The 17696-nt window shown below is 38.5% G+C and overlaps 1 protein-coding gene and 1 pseudogene across 1 annotated transcript; both read right to left on the reverse strand.

Annotated features, from left to right (window-relative positions):
* Window positions 1-12055: 12055 nt before the first annotated feature.
* Window positions 12056-14504, reverse strand: LOC107519716 (annotated as a pseudogene).
* On the reverse strand, window positions 14439-17199 carry BCL2L10 (BCL2 like 10). The gene is made up of 2 exons (XM_016162667.1): window positions 16765-17199; window positions 14439-14996 (listed from the first exon to the last, which is right to left on the reverse strand). Exons 1-2 carry the CDS (start codon window positions 17197-17199, stop codon window positions 14877-14879), a joined length of 555 nt encoding a protein of 184 aa, XP_016018153.1. The 3' UTR covers window positions 14439-14876.
* Between the last annotated feature and the right edge of the window lie 497 nt (window positions 17200-17696).

The raw sequence follows: 17696 nt of genomic DNA on the forward strand, positions 1-17696 counted from the left end.
GTGAAAAGCCGGCAGGATTAAGGATACATAAGACAGCTTAGATAAAGGAATGAAAAGCAAAACAAAAATCACTATTCTTTGAATTTTCCTCAATTTTTTCATGGTTAATTGGAAATAAAAAATTCAAATTGATATTGCAAACTCTCAAATCAGAAAGCTCAGGGATAAAATGGAAAGTCGGGGCAATAGCAATTTCTCCCTTTAAGGCTCAGTTGAAAGAATTCTGCCATGACCAGCCCACTGGGCTTTGAAATAGAATGCTCATTAACACTGGTTCTTTAAAATAGAATGTCTAGTTACTTGGCATTTAGATTGTGTCCAAAGCAAAGATCAACTCCTGAACCCAGTAACGATGATGTTTTGCTTCTGCACCACTTACCTCAGACACTCTTGGGTATTGTTTAATGGCAGCCAAGTGCCTTCTTTCTCCTCCTTTTCCCCTTCCTCATCTAAGGAGCCAATTCTAGGAAACTAGCATTTGCCCCTGCTATTGCACTTCTCTCTAATACCTTCTCTCTCCCATCCTTACTCTCAGATGAGAATCTTGCTCCTTATTTCACTGAGAAAATGAAAACATTTGAATGAAACCTCCACCTGCTCTCTCCATGGGATCTCCCCCCGACTGTGCGTCTGTGTGTGCACTCTAGGCCTTCCCCTCTTACTGTGGGTGAGCACTCTGAGCTTCCTGAGGTCCACTCCTTCACATGGGTACCAGAGCCATCTTCTCTCTTTCCTGCGTCACCAAGTGTTCATCTCTTGGATCATTTCCATTAGCACATAAATATGTTATTTCTCCCTTAAAAATCCTCTGTGCTATTGGAAATAAACACAGATGAGTTATTAAATTATATTAAGACATTGTTAATACTGCTATTGGAATCATGGTATTGTGATGACAATTTTTGTTCTCATCTATAAATGACACATACTAAAATTATCAGAGGTGAAATCATTCTTTAAAATATTCCAATCAAAAAAAGCATGTGGTTATAGATCAAACAAGATTATCAAAAATATCAATAGTTGGAACTGAGTAATAAGTACTCGTGAGTCCATTTTATTCTTCCCTCTATTCTCAATTCCACTTCTTCAGCTAATATATGATTTCCTTCCTTTATGGCAATATTCATTAAAATAGTTTCTAACATGCCGATTGATTTTTCCTCGCATTCTCTTGAACCCACATCATTCAGGCTTTTCCCTCTGCCATTCCAGCAAAATTGCTTTTTAGATCACTAATGGCTTCTACGGTGTTAAATCCGATGGTCATTTCTCAGTTATCATCTGACATGACTCATCAGCAAGGTTCAACAGCTGGTCACTCCCCTTCCTCCTTGAAACCCTCTCTGACTTCTAGGAGTTTGCAGTTGTCAATAGTATTGATATTCTTCTTACCTCAACTCTACTGAGTATTACTTCTGAAACCCAGACCGTCGATTTAAGTCCCATCTGGTGTTAGTCTTGTACAAAAAAAACGATGTGTTCCAAAGCAGAATAAAAACGTCAGCAGTGAGTCACAAGAGTGAGGCTGGGAGTGACGTCAACATCATGGCAACATGAATATCCTTTTTTTTCCCTCTCCCCTTTGACTTACAACTAAAGGGACATCCATAACTGAACCAAAGTGCATCTGCATAGCACACCAAGAGATCCATCCATTTGTGATCCGAAAGTGGGTGGACTGGACCTCAGAGGAAGCCATGGAACCAAGGGAGTTGTGGTGGTGGTGACAGCAGTGGCACCAGTGTCAGTGCTGACCTCTCACAGAGGAGGAAAAAAGTAAGAGGGGTGAGTAAAAGTCTGCTCAGCTGCATTGGCTGCAGCTGGAGGGCCCTGTTGTTGCTCTTTAGGAACACCCAGATTCCTGAAGAGAGACCTCTGACTGGAAGGAAGGAAAGGTGAGAAGGCAGACACAGACAGCTGAAGGAACATGTTTCCTACTGTCTGCTCTGGGATTCCAGTAAGAGCTCTATCCACGGACTCCCGGGACTTCCTCATTTGAGATTCCCTCTACCAGGCCATAGGTAGAGGGAATCCCCAAGTGCTAAGCACACACTCCCCCGCCCCCTGCTCTGCTAGCCACTCATTTTTTTAAAACCAGCTTTTTTATGTGTGTGCTCCTAACTTTAGTAGCTAGTCAGCTACAGTAAGAGAAACCAAGAACTTGTGCTATGGCACTACTTTCTGGGAAAGCTTCTCATTGCCAACTGGTGCTTGCTACTTCTAATGTGACAACAGAAGCACATTTCATCAAACGCTATGAAAAATAATGGTAATATGGTAGCATAAAAAGAAAGTTTTCTAGCAACTGAACCCAAAGACATGTAATACTGTGAACTGATAATTCAAAATAGCTCATGTGACAATTCAAAATAGTCATAAAGAAACTCGATGATCGATAAGAAAGCTAAGAATTCAATAAATTAATGAAAAGGTACTTTATCGAACATTGAAGTTCCATGAAAGAACCAAATTCTGGAGCTGAAGAACTCAATAAATGAGATAAAGAATGCATTAGAGAGTATTGGGAGTACAGATCAGATGGAAGAGAGCATTAGTGAGCTGGAGGATCAGAATTGATACAAATGGAAAAGTATGATTTTAAAAAGGTGAAGAAACCCTACGAGAATTATAAGACTCCATTAGAAAAGCCAGCACAAGATTAATGGGTGTACCAGAAGGAATAGAGAAACAACAGGGGGCAGAAAGTTTAAGAAGTAGTTGAGAACTTCTAAAACCTGGGGAAGGGACTAGATATGCAGGTCCACGAAGCTAATAGAATATCTTAGACCTTCACTCAGATATACTATAATGAAACTGTCAAAAGTCAATGATTAAGAATTTTTAAGGTAGCCAGAGGAAAAAAGACAGTAGCCTACAAAATAAACCTCATTAGGCTATCAGCAGATTTCTCAGCAGAAACTCTACAGGCCAGAAAATAGAATGACATATTTAAAGTTCTGAAAGATAAAAATTGCTAGCCAAGAATACTCTATCCAAAGTTATCCTTCAAATATGAAAGAGAAATAAAGGCTCAGACAAACAAGAGCTGGGGGAGTTTACCAACACTAGATTTGCCTTACAAGGAATGCTGAAAGCTTTTCAAACTGAAGTGAAAGATGAAATTCCATAAAACTAATTAAGATGATAAAATTATGAAACTATTTTGGAATAGTACATTCAACAATTATAGCATAAAGGCTAAAGGAAACGTGCATTACAAGTAACTGCTACAATATGGTAATGAATTCATAGCACAGAGATAATCTGAGACTTCAAAAATATATAAGGAGAGGAATAAAAGAATGAAAACTTTATAGGCAAATGAAAACATATTGCTATCAGTAGAAAAAGGACTATAGTGTTTTTATCTATGAAATGTTCTTTGTAAGCCTCGTGGTTACCACAAAGAAAAAATCTAGAGCAGAGACATAAAACATTAAGAAAAAAGGGGTGGCTGAGGAAATCACCATGGAACACTACACCATGGAACACTACCGACTTACATAAATAGACACAAATGGAAGGGAAAAGAAACAATGGAGAGACAAAATAACCAGAAGGCAACTGCTAAAATGCCAGTAGTGAGTCTTTACATATGAATAATCACCTTAAGTGTAAATGGATTGATTGCACTCACTAATCAAAAGGTAAAGTGGCTAGATAAACTCACACACACACAAAACAAGACCAAATCCTTTGCTGCCTGCAAGAGATCATTTTAGCTCTAAAGATACACATAGGCTCTAAGTGAAGAGATGGAAGATGACATTCCAAGCAGGTGGAAACCAAATGAGAATGGGCTTAGCTACAGTTATATCAGACAAAATTCAAACCAAAAATGGTAATGGGACAAAGTCATATAATGATAAAGGGGTCAATGTATTAGGATATAACATGTACACCCCTAATACCCAAACACTGAAATATATTAAGCAAATACTAATAGATCTTAAGGGAGAAATAATACAATAATAGCTGACTTCAATACCCACTATCAGCAATGGATAGGTTTTCCAGACAGAAAATCAACAAGTAAACATTGGAACTGAACCATACTTTAGAACAAATGGAGTTAGACACATACACAACATTTTACTTAACAGCAGAATACACATTCTTCTCAACTATATGTGGAATATTCTCCAGAATAGATCATATGTTAGTACACAATAAATTTAAGAAGACTGAAATCATACCAGGTATCTTTTCTGACCACAGTGGTATGAAACTAGAAGTCAACAAGAGGAAAGAAAGTGAGAAGATCTACAAATATGTGGAAATAATATACTTCTAAACAACCAATGGATAAGGAAGACATCAAAAGGGAAATAAAAATTATCTCAAAATGGAAATATGACATATCAAATCTTCTGGAATGCAGCAAAGCAATTCTAAGAGGAAAGTTTATAGCAACACACATTAAGAAATTAGAAAATTCTCAAATAACCTAACTTTATACCTCAAGGAACTAGAAAAAGAACAAATTAAGCCCAAAGTTAGCAGAAAGAAAAACTAGAGAATAAATGAAAGATCAGAAAAATAGAAAGGATCAACAAAACTAAGAGCTGCTTCTCTGAAAGAAAATTGACAAACCTTTAGCTAGACTAAGAAAAAGACAACATTAGAAATGAAAGAGGATACAGTATAATTGATACTACAGAAAGAGAATAAGAGACAACTATGAACAATTATATGCCAGTAAGTTACATAACCAAGAAAGATACATTTCTAGAAACACACAGCCTACCAAGACTGAAACAAGAAGAGAAAATCCGAACAGACTAAATAACAAGAGATTGAACTGGTAATCAAAAACTCCCAGCACAGAAAACTCCAAGACCAGAATGCTTTTACTGGTGAATTCTTTCAAATTTTTAAAGAAGAATTAACAACAGTCCTCCTTATACTCTTTCAAAATATCGAGGAGGTGGGAACACTTTCAAACTCATTCTACAAAGCCAGCATTACCTTGCTACCAAAACCAGATAAGGATACCACAAGAAACCTATGGAATAATATCCTTAATGAATATAGATGCAAAAATTCTCAAAATATTAGCAAACCAAATTTAAACACACAAATTACACAAAATGACAAAGTAGGATTTATCTCTGGGATGCAAGGATGGTTCAACACATGGAAACCAATAAATATAATAGATCGAATCAATAAAATGAAAGCTAAGAATGACATGATCATCTCAATAAATGCAGAAAAGGCATTTGACAAAATACAACATCCTCTCAGGATAAAAATCCTTAACAGATTGGGTATAGACAGAACATATCTCAACATAATAATGGCCATATACAACAAACTCACAGCTAACATTTTAATCAATGGAGAAAAATTGAAAGCTTTTCCTCTAAGATCAGGAACAAGACAAGGATGCACACACTCTTACCATTCCTATTCGATATAGTACTGGAAGTCCTAGCTAGAGCACTTAGGTAAGACAAAGAAATAAAAGTCATCCAAATCAAAAAGAAAGAAGTTTGTTATTTGCTGATGATATAATTTGATATACAGAAAATCCTAAAGTGAAAAAAACTGTTGGACCTAATCAACTATTTCAGTAGAAAGTTGCAGGATACAAAATCAACATACAAAAATCAGTTGCATTCCTTTACACTGATTATGAAACATCTGAAAAAGACAGACTATTCCATTCACACTAGCATCAAAAACAATAAAATACTTAAGAATAAATTTCACCAAGTAAGTAAAAAATCTATACAATGAAAACCTAAGACTTTGCTGAAAGGAACTGAAGACGACAGACAAATGGGAAGATATCTTGTATTCATGGATTGGAAGAATACTGCTAAAATTTCCATACAGCCTAAAGCCATCTATATAGATTTGATGTAACCCCCATCAAAACACCAGAATAGAAACAACAGAAACAATTCTGAAATTTGTGTGGAACCACTAATGACCCCGAATAGTCTAAGAAATCCTGAGAAAAAAAGAACAAAGCTGGAGGTATCATATCATGCTTTCTGATTTCAAACTGTACTAGAATGCCATAGCAATCAAAACAATATGGTATTGTCACAAAAACAGACACATAGACCAATGGAACAGAATAGCCCAGAATTAAACCCTGGCATATAGTCAACTAGTATTTGATAAGAGGGCCAAAGACACCCAATGGGTAAAGAATTGTCTCTTTAACATATAGTGCTGGTAATATTGAAGAAACACATATAGAATTAAACTGAAACCGTATATCACACCACTCACAAAATTTATTTTGAAATGGATTAAAAACTTAAACATAATACCATAAAACTCCAAGAATAAAATGCAGGGAAAAAGCTCAATATTGGTCTTGGGAATGATTTTTTTTTTTTTTTGGACATGATGCTAAAAGCACAAACAACAAAAGCAAAAATCAACAAATGAGACCACAAACTCAAAAGATTCTGCATGGCAAAAGAAGTCAAAATGAAAAGGCAACCTACAGAATGGGAGAAAATATTTACAAACCATATATCAGATAGAGGGTTAATATCCAAAAAATATAAAGGACTCATACAACTGAAAAACCAAACAATCCAATTTGAAAATGCACAGAACTAAATAGGCATTTTTCCAAAGAGGATATCAAAATGGCCAGCAGGCATATGAAAAGATGTTCAATATCTCTAATTATCAAGGAAATGCAAATCAAAACCACAAAGAGATATCACCTCATACCTATTAGAATAGCTGTCATCAAGAAGAGACTGAAAATGAGGATGTAGTGAAAGGGAACCTTTGTGCACTGTTGGTGAGTTGTAAATTGGTCCAACCACTATGAAAAAAATATGGTAGTTTCTTAAAAAATTAAAAATAGATTTACAATACAATCCAGTAATTCCACTTCTGAGTATATACCCAAAGGAAATGAAATTAGGACTTTGAAGAGATATATGTACTCCGATGTTCACTGCAGTTTTATTCACAATAACCAAGATATGGAAACAACTTAAATGCCTATCAACGGATGAATGGATAAAAAAAGATATGGTATATATACACTATGGAGTATTTAAACATAAAAAGAAAGATCCTGCCATTTACAACAACATAGGTAGACCTTGAGCACATTATGCTAAGTGAGATAAGTCAGAGAAAGACAAACTGTATAATATCACTTATGTCACAGTAGGGGATTTTAATACCCCATTACATCAATGCATTGATTATCCAGACAGAAAATCAATAAGGAAATATTGGTCTTAAATGACACATTAGACCAGAGTGTATATTTTTCAAGTGCACATGGAATAAGAAATCACAAATGTTATGGGAATGTAAATTGGTACAGTCATTATGGAAAATAGTATGGAGGCTCCTCAAAAAATTAAAAATAAATCTACCGTGTCACCCAGCAATTCCACTTCTGAGTACTTATCTGAAAAGGAAAACACTGACTTGAAAAGACACGCACACCCCTATGTTCATTGCAGCATTACTTACAATAGCCAAGATATCTAAACGAAGTGCCCATTAATGGTTGAATGAAGAAAATGTGACACGTGTGCACACACATGCACACACTAGAATGTTATTTAGCCATAAGATTTAAGTCTTGTCATTTGCGACAACATGGATGGAACTTGAGAGCATAATGCTAGGTAAAATAATTCAAAGAAATACCATATGATCTCATTCATGTGAAATCTAAGAAAACAAAAACAAGCTTATAGACAGACTAGATTGGGGCAGGGATTGGGGGTCGGGGGAAATGAGTAAAGGAAGTCAAAATGTATGAACTTGCAGTTATACATTAAATCGTGGGGATATAATGTATGGCATGGTGACTATAGTTAATACTGTATTGTGTATTGTGTATTTGAAAGTTGCTAAGAGAATAAATCTTAAAAATTCTGTAGCTATATATGGTGATTATATTAACTATATATATATCATGGTGATCATCTTGCAATATATACAAATATGGAGTCACTGTTGTACACCTAAAAGTAATATAGTTTAATAAATTATATCTCAATTAAAAAGCTAATGAAGTTTCATTATTAAGTATTCTCACTATCTTATATGCTTGGCTTTGTGTTGATAATGATTTGGAGGTGGTAGAAGACAGATTTGTGCTTTTAATAATTCATAGCCTATTTGATGGACATGAGGGAGGGAATGGGAGTGGTTAGTATAGTCAGCATGGTACTGGCATAAAAACACATAGATCAATGGAACAGAATAGAAAACCCAGAAATAAATCTACACATATATGGTCAACTAATCTATGACAAAGGAGGCAAGAACGTAAAATGGAGTAAAGACAGTCTCTTCAATAGATGGTATTGGGAAAACTGGACAGACACGTGTGAAAGAATGAAACTAAAACTAGATTATTTTCTTACACCAAATTTAAGAATAAACTCAAAATGGATGAAAGACTTAAATGTAAGACCTGAAACTATAAAACTAGAAAAACAATAGTAAACTCTTTGATATCACTTAGTAATGTCTCCTCAGACAAGGGAAACAAAAGAACAAATTAAAAATGGGGCTACATCAAACTAAAGAGTTTTTGCAGTGAAGGAAACCAACAAAGCAAAAAGACAGTTGACTGAGTGGGAGAAGATATTTTCCAATGATACATCCAATGAAGAGATAATATCCAAAATATACAAGGAACTCATACAACTTAACACCAAAAAGCCAAACAATCTAATCAAAAATGGGCAGAGGACCTGAACAGACATTTCTCCAAAGAGGACATACAGAGGTACGATAGACATATGAAAAGATGCTCAACATCACTAGTCATCAGGGAAATGCAAATCAATACCACCTCATACCTGTCAGAATGGCTAATTTTAAAAAGTCAGCAAATAACAAGATGTGGAGAAAACGGAACCCTTGTACACCGTTCGTGGGATTGTAAAGTGCTGCAGCTGCTAGGGAAAATAGTGTGGAGGTTCCTCAAAAAATTAAAAATACTATCTATACAGTAATTCTACTTCTGGGTATTTATCCAAAAGAATCCAAAACACTAATGTGAAAAGATATACGCACCCCTATGTTCATTGCAGCATTATTTACAATAGCCAAGGTATAAAAGCAATGAATGGATAAAGATGTGATATATATGTACAATGGAATATTTCTCAGCAATAAAAAAGAATGAAACTTGCCATTTACGATAACATGGAAGGACCTAGAGTGTATTATGCTAAGTGAAATGAGTCAGAGAAAGACAAATATCATGTGATTTAACTTGTATGTGAAATCTAAAAACAAAATAAACAAACAAACTCAGATACAGAGAACAAATTGATGATTGCTAGATGGAAGGGGCTTAGAGGATGGGTGAAAAAAGGGTAAATGATTTATAGATGGCAATTTGTACATCTTAAAACAGTAAAAGGAATGTAAAGTACAGCACAGGGAACATAGTCAATAATATTGAAATAACTATGGTGTCAGGTAGGTACTAGACTTATCAAGCTGATCACTTTGGAAGTTATATAAATGTCTAATCACTGTTGTACACCTGAAACTAATAATATGTTATGTCAACTATAATTGTAAAAAATAAAAATATTTTTGAAGAAAGCTGTAGCCCTGAGAAGTATTTTACTAGTTACTCCAGGTAGCAGAGGTACAGATGGATTTGGTGGTGTATGTAGGGATGAAAAATGGTCAAATAGAGCTAGAAGAAGGTTTTACAGGCAAAAGAATATGGGGCAGGCTTCTAGAAGAAGAATGGAGAATATTCTGATTAATAGAGGAAAAGAAATACATCTGGAAGTAATAATGGTGTGGGCTGAGAAAAGCAGCGGGGAGAAAAGGGGTTTTGGGGTCTAAAAGGACTCCAAGTTTATAGGGAAAGTACAACTGGAAAAAATCGATGAGTTTGAAACAAACGGCATTTACTTGGAAGTGCCCAGCTAGAAGCTAAAACATGTAAGAAAAACTTAACATCAGTCTAAGTGGAAAGAAATAGGTTATTAGGCAAAAATCTGAGGGACACAATGCTTTACAGGCTGATGGGTAAGAATACCACCAGAAAATGTAACTCAACCCAGCACCCCAAGAGTGCCTTGAAGTGTAACATTAATCAGTGCTACATCATGCTAATCATCTCCTCTTACCAGCCCAGAATACTTAGCTTGTGGAACAAGCATTGCCAGTGCTGCTCCCCTTTAGGAGAAATTTTTTCTCTTTTCCTTTTTTTGCACATAGGATTAACATAGGTGTGTCTAATCCTTAGAGAGAGATCCTAGGTTAAACGGTGGTCTGAACAATGGCTCCACAACTCCTAAATGACTCTCCTAAAATGCTAAAGTAAAAAAAATGCTGAATGAATGAAAAGGTCATCAACACACTGGAAATCAAGGGAATTCCTAGTAGATCGAAAATAACTATCACTATTATTCACTACCTATACAATTAACGAAGAAAAAGAAAGTGAAATATAAATGTTGGGAAAGAAACATTAGTTAGAACTAATGAGTTCAAAAATAGTCTGATCTAGAATCTACATTAAATTTCTTATGGCAGTCATAAGCAAATATTAAATGTAATGGAAAAATTCTGACTCAGGAATGAATTGAGTTTCACTGGCAACAAACATCAGTTTAAGCAGAAAAGGAATTTCGAGCCCCAAGTAGCTTTAGGCACAGCCAAATTCTGAGACTTCAGCAATGTCACAAGAACTATTTCTCCATATTCCATCCCACCCAAAATCTCTGACCTCTTCCTTTTATGAGGTCTTATCTTCCAGGCAGTGGAGATATCCCAGTAGAGCAAGATGCTCATCAGATAGTGCCCACAGAAATCCTGGAACTGAATCTTGTTCGCTTAGTGTAAGCTGTTAGGCCAGGTCTGGGTCACGTTCCGGATCTTGGGGTGGAATAAACTGGGGAGGAGGCAACCCCATCAGAACCACATGATCTAAGAAATGGCTTCTGGGAGAGCAAAACATCCTTTCCAGATTCCATTCCCAGTACCAACAGAACCCGAAGTGTTGGAATACTTGACATGAACATAGGATCTATATGATGAAAACCACAAGAAACCTAAATAAGTGGAACAGGAGTTCATGTTCTTAGAAGGGAAGACACAATATTGTAAAGACACTACTTATTTCCAAATTGGTCTATAATCCAGCTCCATTCTACTCAAAATAATAAGGCAATGTCTTAATGGATTCCTGATAAGGTGCTTTTTAGAATTCACTTTAAACAATATCAAAAACATCCAAGGATTTTCTTTTTAAAAAAGAACAAGGTGGGAGAGATTAGACTTATACCAGATATTCAAACATACCATAAACATGTACTAATTGAGGCCAAGTGCTATTAGTAGAGAGAAAGATAAGTCAAGGGAATAGAGAATACATTCAAATCAGTAGGGGAAAAATAGGCAATCTACAAACAATGCTGAAATATCTATCCCAACTTTTCTTTCATAAGTGAGTCCTCCTGCACACTACACTAAACTACACCAAAATAATTCCTGAGTGGATCAATGACTGAGGACATAGAATACTTTCTCTATAATCGTGGGATAAGGATATCATTTCTAAAGAAGATCCAAAAGCCATAAAGGCAAAAATTTAGGACAATTTAACACTGACAAGAGCGTGAAGGGCTAAGCATTCCCTACCCTGGGGTAAGTTTGGATTGGCGGGATCTATTTTGAATAATAATTTGGTAGCAGCCAAATTTTAGTACATATAAAACTGTGACTCAGAATCTCGAGGATTCCTTCCTACAGACAGAACCATGCTTATGTGCAAGACTATGCACAAAAGGAATTCCAAGGCTGTTTCCAATAGCCTGTAAGAGGAAAAACACCCTAAAACACACAGCAATGGAAAGTAAAATCAGTTTATCCTGCCATATGCAGAATGCACTGTGACAGAACAGTAAGGCAGAGCCACATGTTATGAAGGGCACCTGGGATGAGTCGAAAGAACAGATCCAGATGTTTTATAAAATGCAAACAATTATAAAGCAGCAAGGCCTGGAGGGACACCACACTTTTTTAAAACCAAATATTTACTATTTTCACTAAATTGTGTCTATACACTTCAAGCAAATGCCAAATGGAAGACTGAGACCAGGAATTCAGAGGAAACGATCTTCCAGACAACAAAGAACACCAGCCTCACTATCAGTGTCCTCGATGGTGCCCAGCAGTTAGTGTTATCCAAATTACTGAGCGTTTGCCACATCAATTTGCTGATGCTCTATACAGTTTTAGTTGCTAGAGTCAGTTCACTGACTGAAACCAGCAAGGGCTAGACAACCGGTTCCCCCCAAAGGTTGGAAATATCACCCTTTTTGAAATTAGTGCCTGCAGTTTTTTCTCCTTGGGCATCCCAGTTTCTTAGTATTGTTACCAAAGAAATGAGATTCAGGCCTGCAGTTTCAGCTAGTGTAGGTGGAATGACCTCCATAACACCTGCAAAAACAGGAATGCAGTAGGATTCCATACCACTCACTGTGAGTGAATATTGAATATTAAGTTAACCCAGGGCCAACTATTTCTGGAACACCACCTCCTGTAATAAGAACTCTCTGCTTCACTAAACAGTGAATAACACATAGTGCATCATGAACTGAGGGCTCAGCTACTTCAATCACCAATTTATTAGAACCATGGATAATTTTAACTGTTTTCCCAGCCCTTGCACAGCCTATAATCTTGAGAAGTTTGCCCAGAAACATTTCAATTGACCTCCTCAGCTAACTCAGCCAAATCCAGCATGTCAGCAGTAAACTGGTCAATATAAGCAACTGGTTTGTTTCTATAGAACTAAACTAATATGGACTCCCTTCAGGGACAAAACAGAGGTCAATGCAGGTTCATAAAGGAAGCTTAACAGGTTTACAGCTCTTCTCAGAAATCAGCAGAGGACACCTGTCGACTCCCAGATGCCAAGTTTGTTCATGCCATCTTTAGACTTCCTTGATCCCTTGATTCTTCCCTGATCCAAATAGGGAAGAAGACCGCCAGGCAACCAATCAGCGTAAAAAGCCAAATAACTTCCACATTTACCCCATAAAAATCCCTTATTCTGTGAGCAACTTGAAATATACTGTTACCTTAGCCTTGGGTTTCCCAGCTTGCAGATCGAAAGCCGTGAAACAAACTTATCTTTCTGCTATTTTATTCAGTATGCACAGTTTGGTTTTTGACAGTTCCAATTGTCTTATAAATGGCTTCGATGTCTTCTTCAGTATCCTTAACCAACATAATCATTTTGTTCAGGAAATGTAATGCAAGATCACCAAGCATCTCTTAAGAATAGACTTCTGTATGAGGACATTATATCTTGTTTTTAAATTTTGCTTCACTAAATTAAAAATATAGGCTTCCTCCTCTTATAGCACTTGGTCCATCTGGGCATGGTCAGAAGCTACTATTTGATTATTTATATCAGTTTTGGGAGCAGATAAGAAAAACTGAGTAAGCCCAACCTCATCTTTTTAGGCTCTGGTTATGCCAGAATTTGCAGCCTTTTGGATGACAACCAGCCCTTCCACCACGGAAAACAGTATGGAGGCTCCTCAAAAACTTAATAGAGCTCCTATGTGATCCAGCAATCCCACTCCTGGGTATTTATTCAAAGAAAGCTAAAACACCAATTCACAAACAAATATGCATCCCTATACTCACTGCAGCATTATTTACAATAGCCAAGATATGGAAGCAACCTAAGCATCCATCAACAGATGACTGGATAAAGATGTGGTACATATATACAACAGAATATTACTCAGCCATAAAAAATGAAATCTTGCCATTTGCAACAAAATGGATGGACCTAGAGGGTATTATGCTAAGTGAAATAAGTCAAACAGAGAAAGACAAATACCATATTTGACTCATACATGGAATCTAAAAACAAAATAAATGAACAAACAAAACAGAAACAAACTCAGATACAGAGAACAAATTGATGGTTGCCAGATGAGGGGTACTGAGGGAAAAGTGAAAAAGGGGAAGAGATTAAGAAGTACAAATTGGTAGTTACAAAATAGTAAAGTATAGCATAAGGAATATAGTCGATAACACTATAATAATGTATAATGTATGGTGTCAGATGGGTGCTACACTTATCGGGGTGATCATTTCATAAGTTATATAAATGCCTAATCACTATGTTGTACACTCAAATTTAATACTGTATGTCACCTGTAATGGAAAAATAAAAAACAGAATTGTGCATGTTGTGTTTACAGAGACAAGGAAATTGTCACGTTACTCCTAAGAATAAAGGCTTATTGAATCCTAAGGAAAATCAACTCAGTTTTTTTTTTAAAAAAGATGCATAAATTTATTAAAACTTTGAAGACATTTAACTATTAAAGTCAGAAAAATAAATTCTTAATATTAACTCTAGAAATCTAGAAGTCCTAGGAATTCAGTTTCAAAGAATTTAGAAAGAATTGTTTATAAAACCAGGTGTTAATATTACATTCTTTGTTAAACTGGTATTTGGAGCACTTTTGGTATCATTTCATCTGACCCATGATGTATTAGTCAGCAGTGGCATGTGAAATTGTGGATAGATGAGAGACTCATTCATATTTATCTAAATGTAGCAAATAGCACCAAGTTTCTTCCCCTTTAATGAAATGCAGTTTCTTTTACAATTCTTGGGAGCAATAAGCCTTTAGACTCCTATTTCTCCCACTCAGAGAGGAGCCACTCAGTGCCTTTGTCCTAATACCTTTGAGTACTTGTCAGGAGTTAAAACACTGGCTGAATCATCACCACAGGACTCCTCCTTACATGAATGCAGGTAAAAATGTTTCAGAAGGTGCTTTGTTCTGTTCTTTCACATCTCATTTACTTGACTGGTCACAGTTAGGCAGGCAAAGATGCGTTAAAAATTTGGGAACTCACGATAATTTTGTCCATAAATAGGTTAAGATTGTTGCTGTAAAGTATGACAGAATAACTTGGACTAGCAGTCTTCTCCAAGACATCAGTGCAGGTGTGAAGAAGTGACAAAAGCCATCCTATAAGGGAAGAAAAGAATTAGATTGCTTCAGAATGCTCAAAACCTGAAAATAAAATACACAGGGGTTCAAGACAGATTTTAAAAGTGAAGAAAGGGAATATTGACCAATAGGCAACCTATAACTGGGAAACTTTGATGAATTAGCATTTGGAGGAAGTAGGCCAACATGGGGAATAGAAGGACATAAAGGACACTGTCTTAGAGTGGGAACTCTTCATATGACTCCTTTCAAAGGCTGAGAGGGAGATTACACACATACCTTGTTTTATTGCGCTTCACAGGTTTTTTTTGTTTTGTTTTGTTTTTTAACAAATTGAAGGCAAGACCCTCCACCAGCAAAAAAGATGACGACTCTATTGCGGTTGTCTGGAACTAAACTTGCAAGATTTCTGAGTTATGCCTATATATCATGTTCTTTCCTTAGCAAAGAAGAGATGCCATCTGGGAAATGATCAAATCACTGAATTGAAAGTTATCTATCACCTGAAACAATAAAGCAAGCAACTCCATTTAGAAAAATGGAGGAAGAGAACTGAAGTCCTGACTCTAGCATTTTAAGTGCATCTGAGAGTGGTAGGTGTGTCCTGTTGACTCAATTGGAGAAAGCTTCTTGATGTTAAAAGATTATTCCTTAGCTAATGTTGATTAGCTAAAAGATTAGAACAGAAACAATGCTACCTTCCCACCCCCCCAATCTCTTTTTTAAGTGCAGAGGGCCCTTAGGGGCCAAATGCCTTAAGACAAATAGCTCAGGTGGGGAGTTCAAGGGCCTGGATAATTGAAGACCAACACACACACCAAAGAATGCAGGAGTTAACACTAACACAAACTGTTCATACAAGGTCAAGGTTCTGATACTACCTCTCTTCCACAAATGAATTCAATTCATCACCACAGCTCTAACAGGAAACTGCCAACAGCAGGCTAAGTTTCCTTCAGTATCTTCCCCAGTTCCTTGGATTTTTTTTTTTTTTTTTAATGGCTGGTTTTCAGATTGTCTGTATTTTACAATCTGGGCCAACTGCAGTAGTTGATTCAACTCCAGCAAGAAAGAGGAAAGAAACAGGAGTCTAGCTCAGAACCCAAGAGGCAAGCTACACTCTTACTGAAGGGTGGAGGGGCTGTCCTTGACCACTGGCTCAGTTTAGGAACTGCCTCTCTGGCCTAAACCACAGAAACCAATAACCTACAGCTGAAAGCCAGGGCGCCTTGCTATCTCAATTGAGGGCTGGGTGCAGTTGATTAGAAAGACCCTTGAGTCACCACTGGGTGCCGGTGCACACTCCCCAACACCTGTGGCTTCAGCTCTTCCTGACCGATGTGGGGGCAGGACAAGGGGGTGGCTTTTCATAGGCTGGTGCTCTCCAGCCTGCAGAGCCGTGGGGTCAATGAGTGTGAGTCTCTCCTAAGGTGCGTTTAATAAGCGGAGGAGAAAGAATCCACTCGGCCCAGACTACCCTATTGCTGACTTTACCAACTTGGGGATCTGTATATGAGCAAAACAAAGCATCCAACTCTAACGCAGGCGCATCTTAAAACCCGGATGGCGGGCAAAGAACCAAGCCAAAGTGTGCAAACCCGTCATGCGCGGCTGCTTCAGAATGAATTAACTGAAGGGCGTGCAGAAAGGCCGGTTTCTGCCATCCTGACTCCGTCAAGAGAGGAGAAAGCCAGAATTCACACCAAACGCCCTCCGGGTTGGCGACACTGGGGCCCTCCGGGTGCGGGCCGTGTAGACGCGTCCGGGGGTCCCCCGCCCCGCTCACCCAGCCGCCTTGCGCCTGCAGCCAAGCACCGTGCTGCCCGGTGAGCCAATCGCACAGCAACGCTACCAGGCTCTGGCAGTCGCGTTCAACGTCCGCCTCCCTCTCCTTCAGTGCCAACGTGTGGCCCCGCGGCGGTCTCTCCAGCAGCGTCCCCGCGAAAGTCACAAGCGCCACCACGCGGCCCCAGGTGGGGCTGCGGCTGCCGTGGAGTGTCTCGTGCGCCACCTGCGTCACCAGCTCGATGCGGTTTCCCCGATATCCGCGGTAGTGGGACCAGACGTGCTGGTAACGCTGCCGTAGGTGGGTGGCCACGGAGCGCAGCACGGCGGCCTCCGGCGTGGACGGCGGCCGCGGGGCGCTGCCCGGCACCCGGGCGCAGTACTCCAGGTAGTCGGTCAACACACACGCGGTGCGCAACCTCAACGCATCCGCCATGGTCCGGCCTCTGCGGGGGTACCGGCCCCTGGCCGCTTTCTAGGCGGGGCCGCACCTCCGCCCGAGGAGGGGCAACCCAGCTCCTCCCTGCCCCGCCCCGTCTCGCCCCGCCGGGGCAATAGTCTTTCTAGGTAGGTCCCGGGAGGAGCCTTTGATGGGCATCCCTCCTGCACCTGTGTGGGTCGCGAAAACGAGGCCCAGCAGTATGCACGTGCTCATGTGAGAATCGAGGTTATTGTTTAGCTCTCGGCCTGAGGACTAAGAACCTGGAGGGGACAGTCTGGGAAGTTTGGCTAGACTTTCCCCCTCTTAAGAAGAGGTTGGCAAAGGCTACGCACAGGTCTCCACTGGCAGCTTCCTTGTCAGGATGATGATCAACATTTCAATTGGATGGAAGCATCCAGGTGTGTGTGTGGAAGCTTCTTTGGGTCTGGTATATGTAGCAGGAAACAGGATAATTCCCCTTTGGGCCGCTAGAGTGCCAATATTGACTGCAA

Source organism: Rousettus aegyptiacus, unplaced genomic scaffold (assembly GCF_014176215.1).
Source record: "Rousettus aegyptiacus isolate mRouAeg1 unplaced genomic scaffold, mRouAeg1.p scaffold_m13_p_3, whole genome shotgun sequence".
Classification (NCBI taxonomy): domain Eukaryota; kingdom Metazoa; phylum Chordata; class Mammalia; order Chiroptera; family Pteropodidae; genus Rousettus; species Rousettus aegyptiacus.

Excerpts from the sequence above, each read along its gene's own strand:
- BCL2L10 (XM_016162667.1), bottom strand. The coding sequence starts at position 17,199 with ATGGCGGATGCGTTGAGGTTGCGCACCGCGTGTGTGTTGACCGACTAC. Across the intron at positions 14,997-16,764 it reads TGCAGGCGCAAGGCGGCTGG|GATGGCTTTTGTCACTTCTT; the intron begins GTGAGCGGGGCG and ends CTTCCCTTATAG.